The sequence below is a fragment of the Limulus polyphemus genome, unplaced genomic scaffold (genome assembly GCF_000517525.1).
Source record: "Limulus polyphemus unplaced genomic scaffold, Limulus_polyphemus-2.1.2 Scaffold2406, whole genome shotgun sequence".
NCBI classification, from domain to species: Eukaryota; Metazoa; Arthropoda; class Merostomata; order Xiphosura; family Limulidae; genus Limulus; species Limulus polyphemus.
The window spans coordinates 165387-181319 of record NW_013668016.1 but is presented as its reverse complement, the minus strand read 5'-3'; the positions used below and the strand labels follow the sequence as shown (position 1 = coordinate 181319).

Genomic DNA, 15933 nt, shown 5'->3' with positions numbered 1-15933 from the left:
CGAATGTTCATGTAATTACTCGATATAGGTTAGGCTGGTATATATATAAGAGGGGAAAACGTGACGCGGTAAGAAAGGTAATGTGTAAGATGTAGTCAATGAGTAATTGAACTGCAGTCAGAGATAGACGTATTGTTGTAGTTAACGTTCGTTCGTTATTATAGTTTGTTTTAGCGCGATTGTTGAGTGTATCGGTTAAGTTATATTCGGAAAGAATAAACCAGTTTTATTAAGTAAAGGCTTGTGTCGCTTAAGTTTCGTCGGTACGAAGTTACGGAAAATCAATTAACAAACAGGAATTAACTTTCCGTAACTTCGTTCCGACGAAACTTTAGCGACACCATATTGTTAAATGCACTATAACAAAATTTCGAATAATATTTAGCATTCCTTATTATATTTCCCGTTTTATTGTTACAAAGTTTTTATTAGGTTTAATGCAATAAATACAGACGCCATTTCTTGCGTAAATATAAAGTTTGGTATGTGTGCTTCTGTGTAGCAAATCCACATCGGGCAATCTGCTGTATCCACCGAGGGGGAATCGAACCCATTATTGTAGCGTTGTAAGCCCGTAGACTTATCGCTGTCTCGCCGGGGAACGTTTAGTTTGGTTGTTGTTATATCTCTAGCTACACAATGGAGTATCTATACTCTACTTAATACGGGTATCGGTAGTGTCGTAACCCTGCAGACTCATTGCTGAGCCAATTGAAGGGGCAGTAACATTAGGTATATTGATAATGTTACGTCTCCGTTTGCTACCTCACAGTATAAGTGTAAAAACGTTAATAAAGTAACAACAAATATCTATTAAATTTATAAATTAACAAATACATATTAATTATTACTCAAATTATTATTTCAGTCGTTCTTAATGTATCAAGCGTCTATATGCAAAGAAAACCCAAAAACTATGGTTTTTATCATTAAATGAAGATATAGCCTAAAGATGCTTTGCGGACTTTACGACATAACCTGGTTTCAAATTCGATGACGAGGAACCCACTTTGAGACTAATAATGGTTGGAGACGGCTTGAATGGGTAATGAAGAAAAACTTTAATATAAGTTTAACATAAAAGCAAATGTACAAGGTTTTGTCATCATCAGGTACATCCAACCATTACATGGCCCAGCATGGCCAGGTGGTTAGAGCACTAAACTCGCAATCTGCGGGTCGCGGGTTCGAATCCCCGTCACACCAAAAACATGCTCGCCCTTTCAGCCGTGGGGGGCGTTATGATGTGACGGTCAAACCCACTATTCGTTGGTAAAAGAGTAGCCCAAGAGTTGGCGGTGGGTGATGATGACTAGCTGCCTTCCCTCTAGTCTTACACTGCTAAATTAGGGAAGGCTAGCGCAGATAGCCCTCGTATAGCTTTGCGCGAAATTAAAAACAAACAAACAAACCAATCAACCATTATAACCAGGTTTCATTCGCCCGGGACCCTGGGCAGTTGCCTCCTCTGTCGGCGGGCCTGTCCATTAGTATATAAATGAAAATCGGCGGCACTAGGTAGTGAAAAAGTTGACATGACAATTGACCTAAGGTCAAAATTAACTTTGTCATCATCGATAATAATAGTATTACTTCTTTTAATATGTTCGTGGCCGCCATTGTTCGTAGAAGATTACTCTATATTTTGTGTGCAACACATCTATTAAATTTTGTGAGCAAAAACATTAATTTAATGAAGAGTCGGCCTCATTATTTAGTAAAATAGTTAGTAAATAGTTACATTTTGATAAATAAATAAAATCAATTCAGGCTCTTACGCTGATTTTGAGAAGTTAACTTAGATAAATTTAGTTTCGATTAACTTATGTAGGCCTAATCCTTCAATTAAATACTACAAACTTTTTAGTATCTAAGCAACGGAATATTATACCGGTATTTAACACTAAACAGCAATATACTACGTGAGAAACCATCAGATCCCAATATTCATCTTCCAAGGATTATCTTATGGCCACTCATTGTCTTTAAAGTTTTTGTCCTAAAGTAGGTTAGATTTTAAAGTTTTGTCATAAAAGTTTTGTCATTTTAAAGTTTTTGTCATAAAGTAGGTTAGATTTTTTAGGACAGCAACAAGCTCATAAACCAGACAAAATCATAGCAGCAGCCATTTTTTTTAGGATCTTCTTTTTAATAAATTCTTGAAAATGTTAAAAAAGAGAAAGGGGCCTGTGCTGGCTCTCAATGTTCTTGCCTGCAGAAAAATATATATCTAATTTGATGTTAATTAAAATTATCCTAATTATTCATGAAAGACAAACTACCATTTAGAAAACTGAAAATCTTCTAATGTGTGTGTGTTGCTTAAGAAGATTGAGTGACTTATAGTTTTTATTTCTCATTTGATGATTATTCATGTGTTATTTCTAGTATGTAAATATACATACGCTTGTGTTTTTCTAAATAAAAAATCTAAGGCTAGACTTGGTAATAAGTGCACAAGTTTTTGTTCTTCCCAAAGGAGTTTGTACACTTATAATTAAATTAATGTACCATTGTAAATAGAATACACAATAGGATATAAAAAGTTTTGAAAATGCTATAATTTTAAGGTAATTTCTTGAGGAAGAAGTAATTTAATCATATCTCATACATTTTAGATTTCAAGAAGTGTTTTTTATCCTTATATATCTTTATTTCAGTGGGAAATGACATATATGCAAAGTTTTTACTAATTAAAAGTTATTTTAAATGTATAGATTTTTTACTAGTTTATATCCTGTTGTGAAACACTATTGAAGTTAACATATATTTTGCATATCGAATGACTAAATCTTTCAGAACAACAGCTGAAAAGTGAGAATTTACCAAAAGTGAAAAAATTTCTGGTTTGTAAGATTATCTTTTGATAAATACCTATAAATACATTTAGTTAAACAAATATCAAAAATGCTTTATTTTTGAAGAAATATGTGGTTTAAGAAATTTTTATATATCACTTGATTGGTTGGGAAAATTTTATGCTTCAACTAAATGATTATAATGTCAGAAAAATCATTACCTTAAGTGGCATAAATAGAATTGTAACTGATATGTAAATTTCAAACACTTTCTAGTGGTATGAAAAGTTTATCATATAACATAGTTGTAAGCTAATTTCTTGATTTTCATCTATTTGATTATTGAAAGTACAGTGTATAAGTATACTTACATTTTCAATAATTCCAGATGAATAATCATGGGGGAAATAATTCATAGCAACTTTGAACGACCTCCTTCACCAGCAAGACTGGAGTACACATCTGAAAAACATCCCAGGTATACCCTGGATAAGATTAACCTTTTACGTAAACACAGGGAGCTCTGTGATGTTGTTTTGATAGTTGGTTCTCGAAAGCTGTTTGCTCACAGAGTTATTTTATCAGCATGTTCTCCATATTTCCATGCCATGTTTACCGGAGAACTGGCAGAAAGTCGCCAAACTGAGGTGAGTAGTTGTTGTGTTCTTTAATTTCACTAGTAAGAAAAATCCAGATAAGTATCTTGAGAGTGATCTTGTGATAGATAATTGCAGCAAGCAATGAATATTTATCTTTTTTGTATTGTTATTATTATTATTATTGGGAAGAAGGTGAGGTAAAATACTACAATCTGTAATGTGCATAAAACAGAAAACATTATGGTATGATTTTTGGGGAAATATTTTAGAAATTTTACATTTGTATACGTATGTTTGTTGAGTATCTTAAATTAGAACAATTTTGTATATGAAAAAGAGTAAGTCACGTGGCAAACATGAGCAATAAAAAATTATGGTATAATGCTATGTATTAGAACTACATTTTGACATTGGTAGGTAGTGTGATGCACTAAAAATTGATTACTTTTGGGAAATGTATATAACAGCCTTTTTTGATGCAAAATATTTGTACATTCACACCATAAAGATGTGTTTCAGATCAGTGATTTAGAATTTCAAAGATGGAAATATCCCTTGTATTTTATGGCATTAGAAAGCACAACAATATGGTTCAACTTGGAGCACCAGGACCATAGAGAAAGAAAGCTACAACAGTCGTACTGAAATCATGGTAAGCAGAGTGCTGAATCTTGTAACCAATGAGAATCCACAAACTCAAAGAGGAGTGGCAAAAGCCATCCAAGTGTACCAGGCAACAGTATGCAACATAATCAAAAAGGATCTCTGTCTGGAAAAACGACACAAGTCACGCATTTACAAAGTTGCTTCCACAACTTTTCTGCATTTTTACTGGAAATTGAAACAGATAATCATGCTATTACATACGAAGATATATAGGTCAAGTAGTCAGATACAACACTTTAGAATTCTGTGTGATAAAACTATTGAAACAGGTGCTAGGAACTTTTGTTAATACAGTTAATACCTTATGGAAAGCTGCAAGGAGAAGGGATATGCTATGGACATAATTGTATGAGTTAGCCTTTTGAAAGCATGCTGCAGGTCTTGTTTCAAAATGCATAGTTGACAGATAAAGCACAATTGGACATGGTGAAATTGACTTTAACAATGTGGTGAGGCTACAAAAGTGTTTGTATACAACATAATCTGTTTGTGTATATATGTGTGTGTGTATATAATATACTCTTTTTAAAAAATTATAATTATATGTGTAATGAAAATGTAAACTAATATTAGCCATTTGTTTATCTTTACGTTTTGGATTTCGTATTGAAACTTTAAGCTGATATTACCCTCTTATAGCTTATCAAAAATGGAGTTAATCACAACCAAGTAGTAATGTTTCAGTATTGGAGTAATGTAGCAAAATATGATGGCAGATGCATTTGGTTCAGAGTAAAATACAAACTTTCCCTGATGAAAGATTAAACATACTGTTTGATTTAAAAATTTACTAGTGTGTTGGTTATTGAATTTAAGTCATGTGAAGTTAAACCATATCCTTATCTACTACATGTACATAGTGTAGTGTATATTACTTTGTAAGTAATGGCAGGTGTAATGTGGTTGACAGTATTATATAAACATTTTTCACTCATAATTTCTTGAAATTACATAGTTTTCTCCCATTGACACAAGATTAGCTTGCTGGATCACAAGTTTTTCTGAATGATAGTAAAGTTAATTCAAATAATAATAATAAAAAACTAGTCTTTAAAATACATAAATAATGTGTTATTAAGCCTTACCCTAAATCTAACTTGTAAATGACTTGTATCAAATTGATGATAATTACAGTTCACTTACTTAATCTAGTTTGCACCATTACTGTAAAGGCATTCCATATGGCATATGAAGTGTGTTTAATACATTATTACATATTCGTCTTTGCTTTCACTCGTAAATTCTTTGAGTTATTAATGTTCTTTTCCCCCATTGATGCTGTGAATGTTTCATTCACTCCAGGAACAATGAGACTAGTTTGCTGGTTTGCTAACTTTTCGTAATTCAAATAAATATAATAATAATGAAAATAAATGATCAATGCTAAAAAAATAATAATATTGTGTTATTAATCCTTACCCTTAATTCTGATTTGTAAGTGACTTTAATATAATTAATAATAATTACAATTTACTCATTTAATCTAGTTCACACCATAACAGTTGTTCATGAAGTAGATGATACAAATACTGCTTGTATACTACTATGTCTGTCATATCCCACTCAGCCTGAAGAACCCTGTTGTTGGGCGAAAGCCTTGTTGGCACTTGGTAGAGCAGATGTAATGTTGACATATTATTGCATATTCTTATTTGCTTTCACATATAAGTTCTTAGCATATCTGCATGCCAAAGAAATATTTCTTACTCACTTTCATAATGCTTTAGATTCATTATAACTATACTATAACGAACAAAGTCAAAGTTTACATGTATCAGTATATTTCAGTCAGTCTGATTTACTTATGAAGTGGATGCAAATTGACTATTTTTTTGTGTTGTGTGAAAGCCATATCTTAGATTTTTTTTTAATGGTTTGAGACAGTGTTTTAAGTTTTATAAACTGTGAAAACTTGCTATATTTAGCAGACAAGAAAATGAAATCTGGAATAATGATGGATGCTAACCAGTGATTATGTCAACTCTGTAAGCATGGGTGAGGGGCAATGTTCCGTCTAATTTTTTTCAGTCCATGTGCAGAATGAATTTTTTCATGTGCATCAATATCAAGGCAATGTGCAGATGTGTGCTACCAGTGGTGAGGGGGGTATTTTTAGACTATCGACCCTATTGGATCATTAGGCCTCTTTACAATGCTACCAATTGATTATTTGGGCTTCAGGCCTATCAGCTGCCAGGGTCATTAAGGCCATCAACGTGTTGAGATTCCTCACCAATACTGAGAATGTGCGTGGCTGGAATAATGAAGTGCACAGCACTTGATTAGTTGTTGTGCAAGTGTGCAGAATAGAGGGAACACTGGTGAGGGGTAAAAGTGGATGTACATAGTTGGTATTAAGAACTTGATGTCAGAATTGTTAAGTTTTCATTTGATCCTATGATTCTGAGTTTTCAACAGTTCATGTTATAGTAAAGAAAATACAATACAATATACAGGAATACTGAAAAAAACTGTTTATGTATTTTAGAAGTTCTAAAGGTTATGCAAGCTGTATAATTGAAAATAAGTATTTCCAAAACATACATACCTCTCCTCACACTACAGCTATTATTTGACTGCTAAGGTTTCTTTTCCATCTAAGCATCTGATTTTTTTCTTGCTTGCTCCAATCTTTTATTCCTCACTTAATTGTCCTTGGCGATATCTGTCACATGTCACTCTCCTTCTATGTCAATGTGCCCTCTATCTTGGTATTGTATATAAGCACCTCCTTCATTGAATATTGTCACTTTTTCTCAACAAATCATTCACTTACATACTTTGAGCATTCTTCGTATCACCTACTTGAGACTGTGGATTGGGTCAGTCTTGAAAAAGGGACAATGTCATCTGAAGGGGGTGTTTATATACAGCACCAAGATAGAAGGTGCATTGATGTAGGTGTAGAGTGTCATGAGACAGATATTACCAAGGGCAATTAAGTGGGGGGATGAAAAAATCAGACCAATGCTTAGATGGGCAAAGGGAAAGAAACCCTAGCAGTTGAGTAACAGCTGTAGTGTGAGTAGAGGTGAGTATTGTTAGAAATACATTTGTGATATCAGAAAATGCCAACTTTTATTCTTCACATTGACATCACCTTGTACCTCAACTTTGTCAGATTCTGAGTCAAACTGACTTCATAAATTCACAGACTTATCTTTAGTACAAATACTTTATTAAGACATCTGATTTTTTATGTATAGTGGACTTGTACTGTTTACCAAAAGTCTGCCACATTTAATGAAGATACACATAGTAAATTTAAAATTATAGTAAGTACTTTTCCAATATATCCGAATGTTTTGTAATTTACGAAATGTAATGCTTTAAAGTGAAAATGACTTAACCTAATTGAACTTTTTGCATAAATTAAATGCCTTGTGTCAAATGATTGATCCCACAAGAACTTGTAACATTTTGAGACTACATGCATTGTCTTTAGATCTTGCTGAGTTAACATCTTTACCAAGTTACAAAGATCTAACTGGATGTGCATGTTTACCAAAACATGTTAGTTTACATAAAGAATGAGGTTATAAGTCACTTGAATCAGTAACAGTGTTTTATGTGTCACATGCTATTGGTTGCATTGAGTTCTAACTTTCCAATTTGTTTTTGTGTGTATGTGTCTTCCTGTTAGTTTTGAGGGTTTGCTAGTTTTGTTTGTGGAGGATCAAGATCAACATGTATATTTGTTCTTTTATGTGCAATGGAGAGTGTTCTACCTATTCGTTTTCGTGAAGATGGGATTTATAGATAATAAATATTGATGGTTAAATGAACTATCATCACAACTTTTTCTGTTCCATTTCAGATTTCATCAATACCATAGGAAAAAGAAAGATATTATGGCCACTAAGATTTTCTATAATATTGTAGTCATTGAGAATCTAGAAAGATTACTTGTTTTAAAGAGAACTCCACTATAATTAATGATTTCTGTAAGATATATTTAAAGAAAAGCATTAAGAAAATAACAAAATACAAGTCACCTCTATTTCTTCAACTACATGTATATTGACTAACATACAATCAAATATTAATTTTTTAATTGATTTGTGACTTACCTGCTGCTGACTTATGATGACTTGACTACACTTTGGCTTCAGTCTAATAAATAAATGCTAAGTGATTTTTTTTTTCTTATGAGTATAGAATAAATTAATTGCTTGTTTACAAGTCGCTTACCTAGAAAGTAACTTTAACACTTCTTCATTTCTGTTATTAATATAGTAGATGTATCATTTTAGGTGACAATCAGAGATATTGATGAACATGCCATGGAACTACTGATTGATTTTGCATACACCTCCCACATAGTGGTGGAAGAAACAAATGTGCAAGTTTTGTTGCCTGCCGCTTGTTTACTTCAAATGGCTGAAATTCAAGAAGTGTGTTGTGAATTCTTAAAGCGACAATTAGACCCTTCTAACTGCTTGGGCATCAGGGCATTTGCTGATACCCATTCTTGCCGAGAACTTTTACGAATTGCTGACAAGTTTACTCAACATAATTTTCAAGAGGTATGTTTTCATTAGAGATCTTTATACATACATTTCTCTTCATTTCTGAAAAATTCATACACTTGAGTGTACATGTGTGTGTGTATATATAAATATATATATATGTTTAATAAATTTATCATCAGTGGCTTTCACACCGTTTCAAATTACTTATACATGTTCTTGCTATTTCTGCTTTATTTTTATATGATGGATTAAGAAAACTGTAGATGTATAGTGGTATCAAGAGCTCAGGTTCATTTTTGTAACCATATTTAATAGTTTGCATTTTATAGCTAACTGGGTATATTTTTTCTTTTACTGTTCTATACTGTATACCAAACATGTTGCATTTGTTCTGCACAATGTGCCCAGGTGGTTTTTTTTAGCTGTGAAGTTTATTTTACACATACACAAATAAATAAATAAAATAAAGATAAATAAGAAAACACTCTGAACATTATTCCAGTGGTTACTTATCTTTGAATGATGTCACCTTCATCTTATATAAATTAAGATATAAATAACTCTTATTAAATACAAAATTCAAAAAGGAATATTTTCACTTACAGACACTTAGTAGATTTCCCAAAATACACTTTTCATGTATTTTAGTTTTTGACTTTCAGTGGTAAGTCTGAAGGCTTATAATGCTAAAAACTGGGTTTTGATACCCATGGTGGGCATAGCACAGATAGCCAATTGTGTAGCTTTGTGCTTAAACAACAAATAAACAATTATAATATTCTTAGTACTGGAACAATGTTTCCAATGGCCAATATTTGAAATAATTGACTTAACTAAGTGAATATTATTTTGGAATTATCCACTGTCATACCTAAAAGACTGTAAAATATTCTTGCTAAAGAAAAAAAAATTGCAGAATAATTTCTACACTTTTTTTAATGATAAGATTAAAGTGGTATGCTAATCACCTTGAATTTAGTCATTATATTAATTTTTACAGCATATTTTTTTTCTCTACAGGAAGTGAAACTTATTTTCAATAATGTTTTTTTGCAACTTTTTATGTCAAACTATTTTGTGCTTATTATTTTAGTTTAATATTTTAAAAATGCTTTGGTGTGTTTGCACCCAAAAACTAGTTTTCTAACATTTTTTTGTAAGTATAATCTGTCAGTAGATATGTATTAATAATTTGCACTTTTTTGTAAAAAGAAATCAAAAACAACAACTAATATTAAAGATATTTATAAACAATTATCTTGACCTCATTGAACTGTCAGGTGATGGAGAATGAGGAGTTTTTACTGCTTCCAGTAAATCAACTCATCGACATTGTCTCTAATGATGAGTTAAACGTCCTTAGTGAGGAAAAAGTTTTCAATGCTGTTATGTCATGGGTGAAGTACAGTATAACAGAACGCCGTCAGCACCTGCCCCAGGTATTATCACATGATTGTTTTTTAATATTCCAAGAAACTGATCATTGTTTGTCAAATCGTTTTTTTTTTTCTGTCTGTGTTAAAGTAACCCAAGTTAAATATAGCAAATACATTTATATAGTCTACTGCAGTAAATTTTTGAAGGATAATCATAATTTGTATTATAGATATGACAAGGCAAAACAACAGTTACAATATGATGCCAATCACACTCTAAGTTCACTGTTCCACAAATCAGGCAACTGCTGATCAATCAAGTGAATTGAAATGTAATCGAGTGGTCATTCAACCACTTATATAATGGTCTCACTGTCGTGCTTCAGTTATTGTTTTAAATTAAATTACAGAAGTTAAAGTGCTCCAAATTGTCCACAAACCTTGCTCCAGACCTCATAATAAACCTCTGGATATTTCACTGATGTGGAGAGCCTCTGTATAAATGGAAGATGGTCATTCACACCAGGCTCTTACAAATTACCTACAAGTGTCTCAAAGTGTTTAACAGAATGTGGATTGCTAAACTGCTTGAGCAGCTGAACAAGGAAGATGATCATCCATAGTGCAAGTTGATGACTTCTGTTTGATAGTACCTGACACAACCATTCTAAAATGGTGATATATTTTGTTTAGTTAATAGAGGACTGACTGAATGGAATGGCTTTGCATGCTTGGTCAACTTCAATCCCATTGAGCAGACAAGGAATGCTGTGTGTCCTATTCCTTCAAATGATTTCAGACACTGAAGGTGCCCTGGAAACTGCTATTTCTTTCTCTGTGTTGAAGTGAAAGTCATGAACTGTAAAGGTATAGAGCCACACCTACCAAATGTTTATAATCCAGCATGGACTGAATTACTAGTCATTTGGGTTTTAGATCATATGGTTGATCATTAGATTCTAAATTTGCAGAATAACGAATTAATGGTGTGGGTTTGTGATTTAAATTACTTTATATTAATAGTTTTGATTTTTTGGAGCTGAAATATAAAGTTAAAATATTCTCTAATTAGTGTAATTTTTCCTCTCATTACCAAATTGTGAATTTCACTGACAAATAAAGTAAAACTTTATTTTATCTGTTATTTTCTCTACTCTATCTCTATACTGTATTGGTGAATTTGACCAACCTAATAACCAAAATAAATCTAAATTACCCTTGTTTTCTTTTGGGAATGACTTAAATTTGTAACATGAAACTACATTTGTTTATCCTAAGTAGCTTTAAGCTTGTAACAGTATACATCTGTTTATAATTAAATTTTATTGCCCTTCTAACTACCCTTTGAACTGTGTCTAACTACTATTCGTGCCATTATAAGTTGTAAATCACTCGAGGAACATGCAGCTCACATTACGCTAATGAATTACATTACCCATGAGCTACTACAAGCTGCTCGCATGCATGCCTCATGAAACATTTTTATTATATTATTATTATTATTTATTTTACCTAATTTAATCTTAACTAACCTAAAAATATCCATATTTTTACATTTTAATTACTTTTATAATAATAAATAAATAAAGAATAAACATGAAAAACAAGAAATAAAGTACCCAATCTTTATTTTTCTTGATGTTGATTGTCGATGACAGTTAACCCTACGTTTTTTTTATACTAATGGTAATAATGCACTAAATAATTTTTATTTAATTAAATAATGCAACAAAGAACACAGACTAATAACATGCAAAAAGTAGACAATCTCACCTAACTCTCAAAATTTTTCTTGCTTTCTAACTATGCGACAAGAGCCATTACAAATTCATCCATGGGAATGAACTGTGTATTGAAGAGAAATTGGCACTTATCTGTTCAGAACACAATGTTATACAATACATCATTTGATAGATGAAAACCTTCGCTTTCTGTTGGTTATAGGTGTAATATATAATTAAACATATGAGAGAACTATTAACAAATTGTGAAAGAGAGGATGTGGCAGAAGGGGTCTGATTTTCTATTTGATAGCTCTGTAACCAAACGAAACTGAAGGCTGTAAGAATTTATGGCTCTTCTTAAGTTATGGTCCCTTATTCAATACCATATTTTATTGTTTCTTATAGGGGAAATTGCTCTGTTTTGCATCACATAGGCAATGTTTACACTCTTACAGTCCCTATTTTCTCTTCATTTCCCATTATTCTTATGAGGGAAATTCCCCATTATACATTATTGAATAGAGTTGTTTAAACATTTGTTTAACAACAAGTAAAAGCTTGGAAAGGTCTATTCTTTCATTGGGGGTGTTTTTGTGAGCCAGACTAATTTCAGAGAATTCCACTCCTCATCAGTGACCCTGGACACTACCACCAATGAAACTTCAGACCAAACCTAGTGTTGGCTAACAATACGAAGAATTAAATTGTGGCAGGATGCTACAAGTTCTTCAAATACCTATAGAATGATAGGTTTCTTTTTTGTGAGTGAAAAAACTTAAATACACCATCCCGTTATACATTTTGATATAGGTTGCAATTTTCTGGTCCCTAACTCCGACATATAACGATACGAAGAATTAAATTGTGGCAGAATGTTACAAGTTCTTCAAATACCTATAGAATGATAGGTTTCTTTTTTTGTGAGTGAAAAAACTTAAATACACCATCCCGTTATACATTTTGATATAGGTTGCAACTTTCTGGTCCCTAACTCCGACATATAACGATACAAAGAATTAAATTGTGGCAGAATGTTACAAGTTCTTCAAATACCTATAGAATGATAGGTTTCTTTTTTGTGAGTGTTTTGTTATAAGTTGCAATTTTCTGGTCCCTAACTCCGACATATAACGATACGAAGAATTAAATTGTGGCAGAATGTTACAAGTTCTTCAAATACCTATAGAATGATAGGTTTCTTTTTTTGTGAGTGAAAAAACTTAAATACACCATCCCGTTATACATTTTGATATAGGTTGCAACTTTCTGGTCCCTAACTCTGACATATAATGAGGACCCCCTGTATACGTGTTTATAGAGTGAATTAAAATTTCACTATTTCAATGAATTTTCATCTAAGTAAGTGAGTTTTCCAGACAAGCATACAAAAAAAAATTACAAATCTTATTGCTTTAATTCTTTCACAGAACTTTTCTGTCTATGGTCCCAATGATTCCTTTCTTGTACTGAAAAGGCTACTAGTATAATCACTGTAACTATGTTAGTCTGAACCAAAGTATGGGTATATTTGTTTACATTTTAAGTAACTCAGGTTTTGTAGTTTTGACTTTCTTGTTTCAATACTTTTTGTAACATTAAAACTTTCTATTTTACTATAGCTAGCTAGGTTACGTATATATATCGATCCCTACTTGTCTTTATAAAATTTAAATAATTTTATTATACTTGTACTATTAAGAGATGCTAATTACTAATAAGTTTATATTCTGTGCTTTGGTTGCTAATGTGCGGCCATTTTCAGGGAAGACTTTTTGTGTTGGTATGGACTAGATTGGGATTTGAACCTGGGTCTTGTTGTTAGAAAGGATTGTGTGCTGTCTGCTCAACTGGGTTCTGTCCTTTTAGGGCTTGAATCAATTAACTAATTGAATGGTTTAAGGGAGATATCCAGGTTTTGCTGACTTCTATGCTAGGTTGACTGTGTTTTCAGTTAAGTGGAAGTAAAACTTATTTCTGCTTACTTTTCCTCGTATGCAGTTCATATCTCATTTTTTTATTCTTACATTTTAGTGTACTGTCTTCTTTTCTGCCATGATTGGCTATTGGAGATAAATTTGATATTACAGAGTCTCTTGTATTGACTATGTTTCTCAATCTGACTTTTGTTGGTCTTTTGTTTGTTTCTTGCTTTCACATTCACGAGGGAAAAGGAATATTATTATTAATGGTGTTTAGGCTCACCATTGAGTCTTTAGGTCATTTGATGTGTTAATAATCATGATTATATTGTGTTGTAGCTTCAAATAATGTATTGACTTTTTCAAAACAAGTAATTAATATTTAGAATTAGGTGATCATATAGGTTACTAACCATGACATTAATTGTTATTTAATCCCCAAAGTCTTACCCTAAGTGTATTGATTTTTACTTATTCAAAAGTGAATTTCTCCCATATGCACAAAAATGTAAGATAATGAATGTTAAATACTATGAATTAGTCGATGTTTTGCAGTTCTATGACTTTTTTAAATACTCTCTTTCTCGTATATTAATTTCTTTTCCACAAAGGGTGAGGCTCAGAAAATAGAAAGACTTGTAGAAGTGTTCAGCCACCGCTACATTGAGTGTAATCACGAAATAATTTCCAAGCTTCAGAATCCTGACACTGTTTTTGTCCTTGCATTTGCTATCATCATGCTGAACACAGACTTGCACACTCCAAACATGAAAGCAGAAAAAAGGATGAAGCTGGATGATTTTGTAAAGAACTTGCGAGGTAAGAACATAAACATAATTTTATATCTATTGTTCATTGAATGTAGAGACTTAAAATGAGTAAACTGTATGTATGACTATTTACTCATCCTTAATATATTAAGTGGTTTATATAATAAAATTGTGTGTAAATAGTAGTATACAAATTGTGGTATTGTATGAAAAGTTTTTGAGGGAATAGAAAAATATTTAAAAATGTGGGAGCCTTAATACATCATTTGAAATGGTATTCACATAATAACTAACATGAGACATGTTATAAAAAAAATGTCAAAAAAGTAAGGATGATGTAGGGATGACAATGTCAGAAAGTATACAAATAAGGTATAGATGAATACACAAAAACTGACAAAAATCCTACATAAGTAGCCAAATATTTTCAAGTAAAACTTTCATCTACAACTAATTGTTGAATTACTTTCATATTCATGAATTCAGGTTTGAATAAAAGCATTTAAATGTTATAGTCTTACAATAGCTAATTTCCATAAGCTTGTAACATTGACCCAGTGGTTACTTATGTAGGGATTTTTGCATGGTTTTGTGTATTCATTCATCCTTGTTTTTCTACTTTTTAGCATTGCCATCCCTACATCATCATTACTCTTTCTCCCCATCCTTCCTTTTTTTTAAACAATCAGTATTAATGAATTGCAGTCATTATGAAGGCAGCAGTTCTAGCCTGGCTTGATGAGTTGTCTTGATGGACATCATGTGTTGAAGTTGGTGAGACACTTTACTTCTCTACTACTTGAAGCAGTGGTTAGCTAGCCCCTTTAATGCCAGAATCAGAATAATCAGCAAAATATATGACTGTTACGCTACTTACCAGCTCTATACTTTAATTATGTTTTTTGGCTAAAATGAAAATATTATTAGCTTTTGGAAACCTCAAACCTAAGTTAGGTGTTTATAAAAGTATTTTACATTGTTACAAGAGAAATGTGACAATGATGAGCAATACATAATATGCGATAGCCATTTTTTTCCCAGCCCATAATAAGCTCTACCGTGCTTAGCGATAGTGGAGTACTGTTGTAAACTGATAGACGACTAGTTAAACTTACATATAAATCAAGCATTGATATATAACTTTCAGCAAGGAATGAGTTTTTACATAAAACATTTAATAACTTATATTGACAAGCTTTTGTGTTATGGTCATACTATGGGTTTCTGTAGCATATCCGCAATGTGTATGCTTCTTTATTGCACTTTGAATGGTATTAGAAGTATTATAGCAACAATTCAAAACTTTTTGACATTACAGTGATAAACATTATACCAAAAATGTGGTGTTTTGTAATTGGCTGAAAGTTTCTAACATTGATTTTCATATGAATCTGCAGGTGTGCAGATGTTTGTGTACAAGACACAATTTTATGTGAATCTGCAGGTGTGCAGATGTTTGTGTGCAAGACACAATTTTATGTGAATCTGCAGGTGTGCAAATGTTGTGTGCAAGACACAATTTAATTGTGAATCTGCAGGTGTGCAGATGTTTGTGTGCAAGACACTAATTTTATGTGAATCTGCGAGGTGTGCAGTATTGTTTGAGCAC

The 15933-nt window shown here is 32.1% G+C and overlaps 1 protein-coding gene across 2 annotated transcripts in view; it reads left to right on the top strand.

Moving 5' to 3' along the window:
• LOC106466870 (kelch-like protein diablo) overlaps positions 1-15933 on the top strand; it is a 51075-nt gene that overhangs the window by 1839 nt on the left and 33303 nt on the right. The window contains exons 2-5 of one of the 2 annotated variants that reach the window (XM_022394940.1): positions 3187-3445; positions 3972-4049; positions 8317-8589; positions 9816-9974. In XM_022394940.1, coding sequence (XP_022250648.1) covers positions 3197-3445; positions 3972-4049; positions 8317-8589; positions 9816-9974 — 759 coding nt within the window. In that variant the 5' untranslated portion in view covers positions 3187-3196. Of the gene's footprint in view, positions 1-3168; positions 3446-3971; positions 4050-8316; positions 8590-9815; positions 9975-15933 lie in introns of those variants that run through there. The other variant, XM_013927173.2, reaches the window with a different exon arrangement.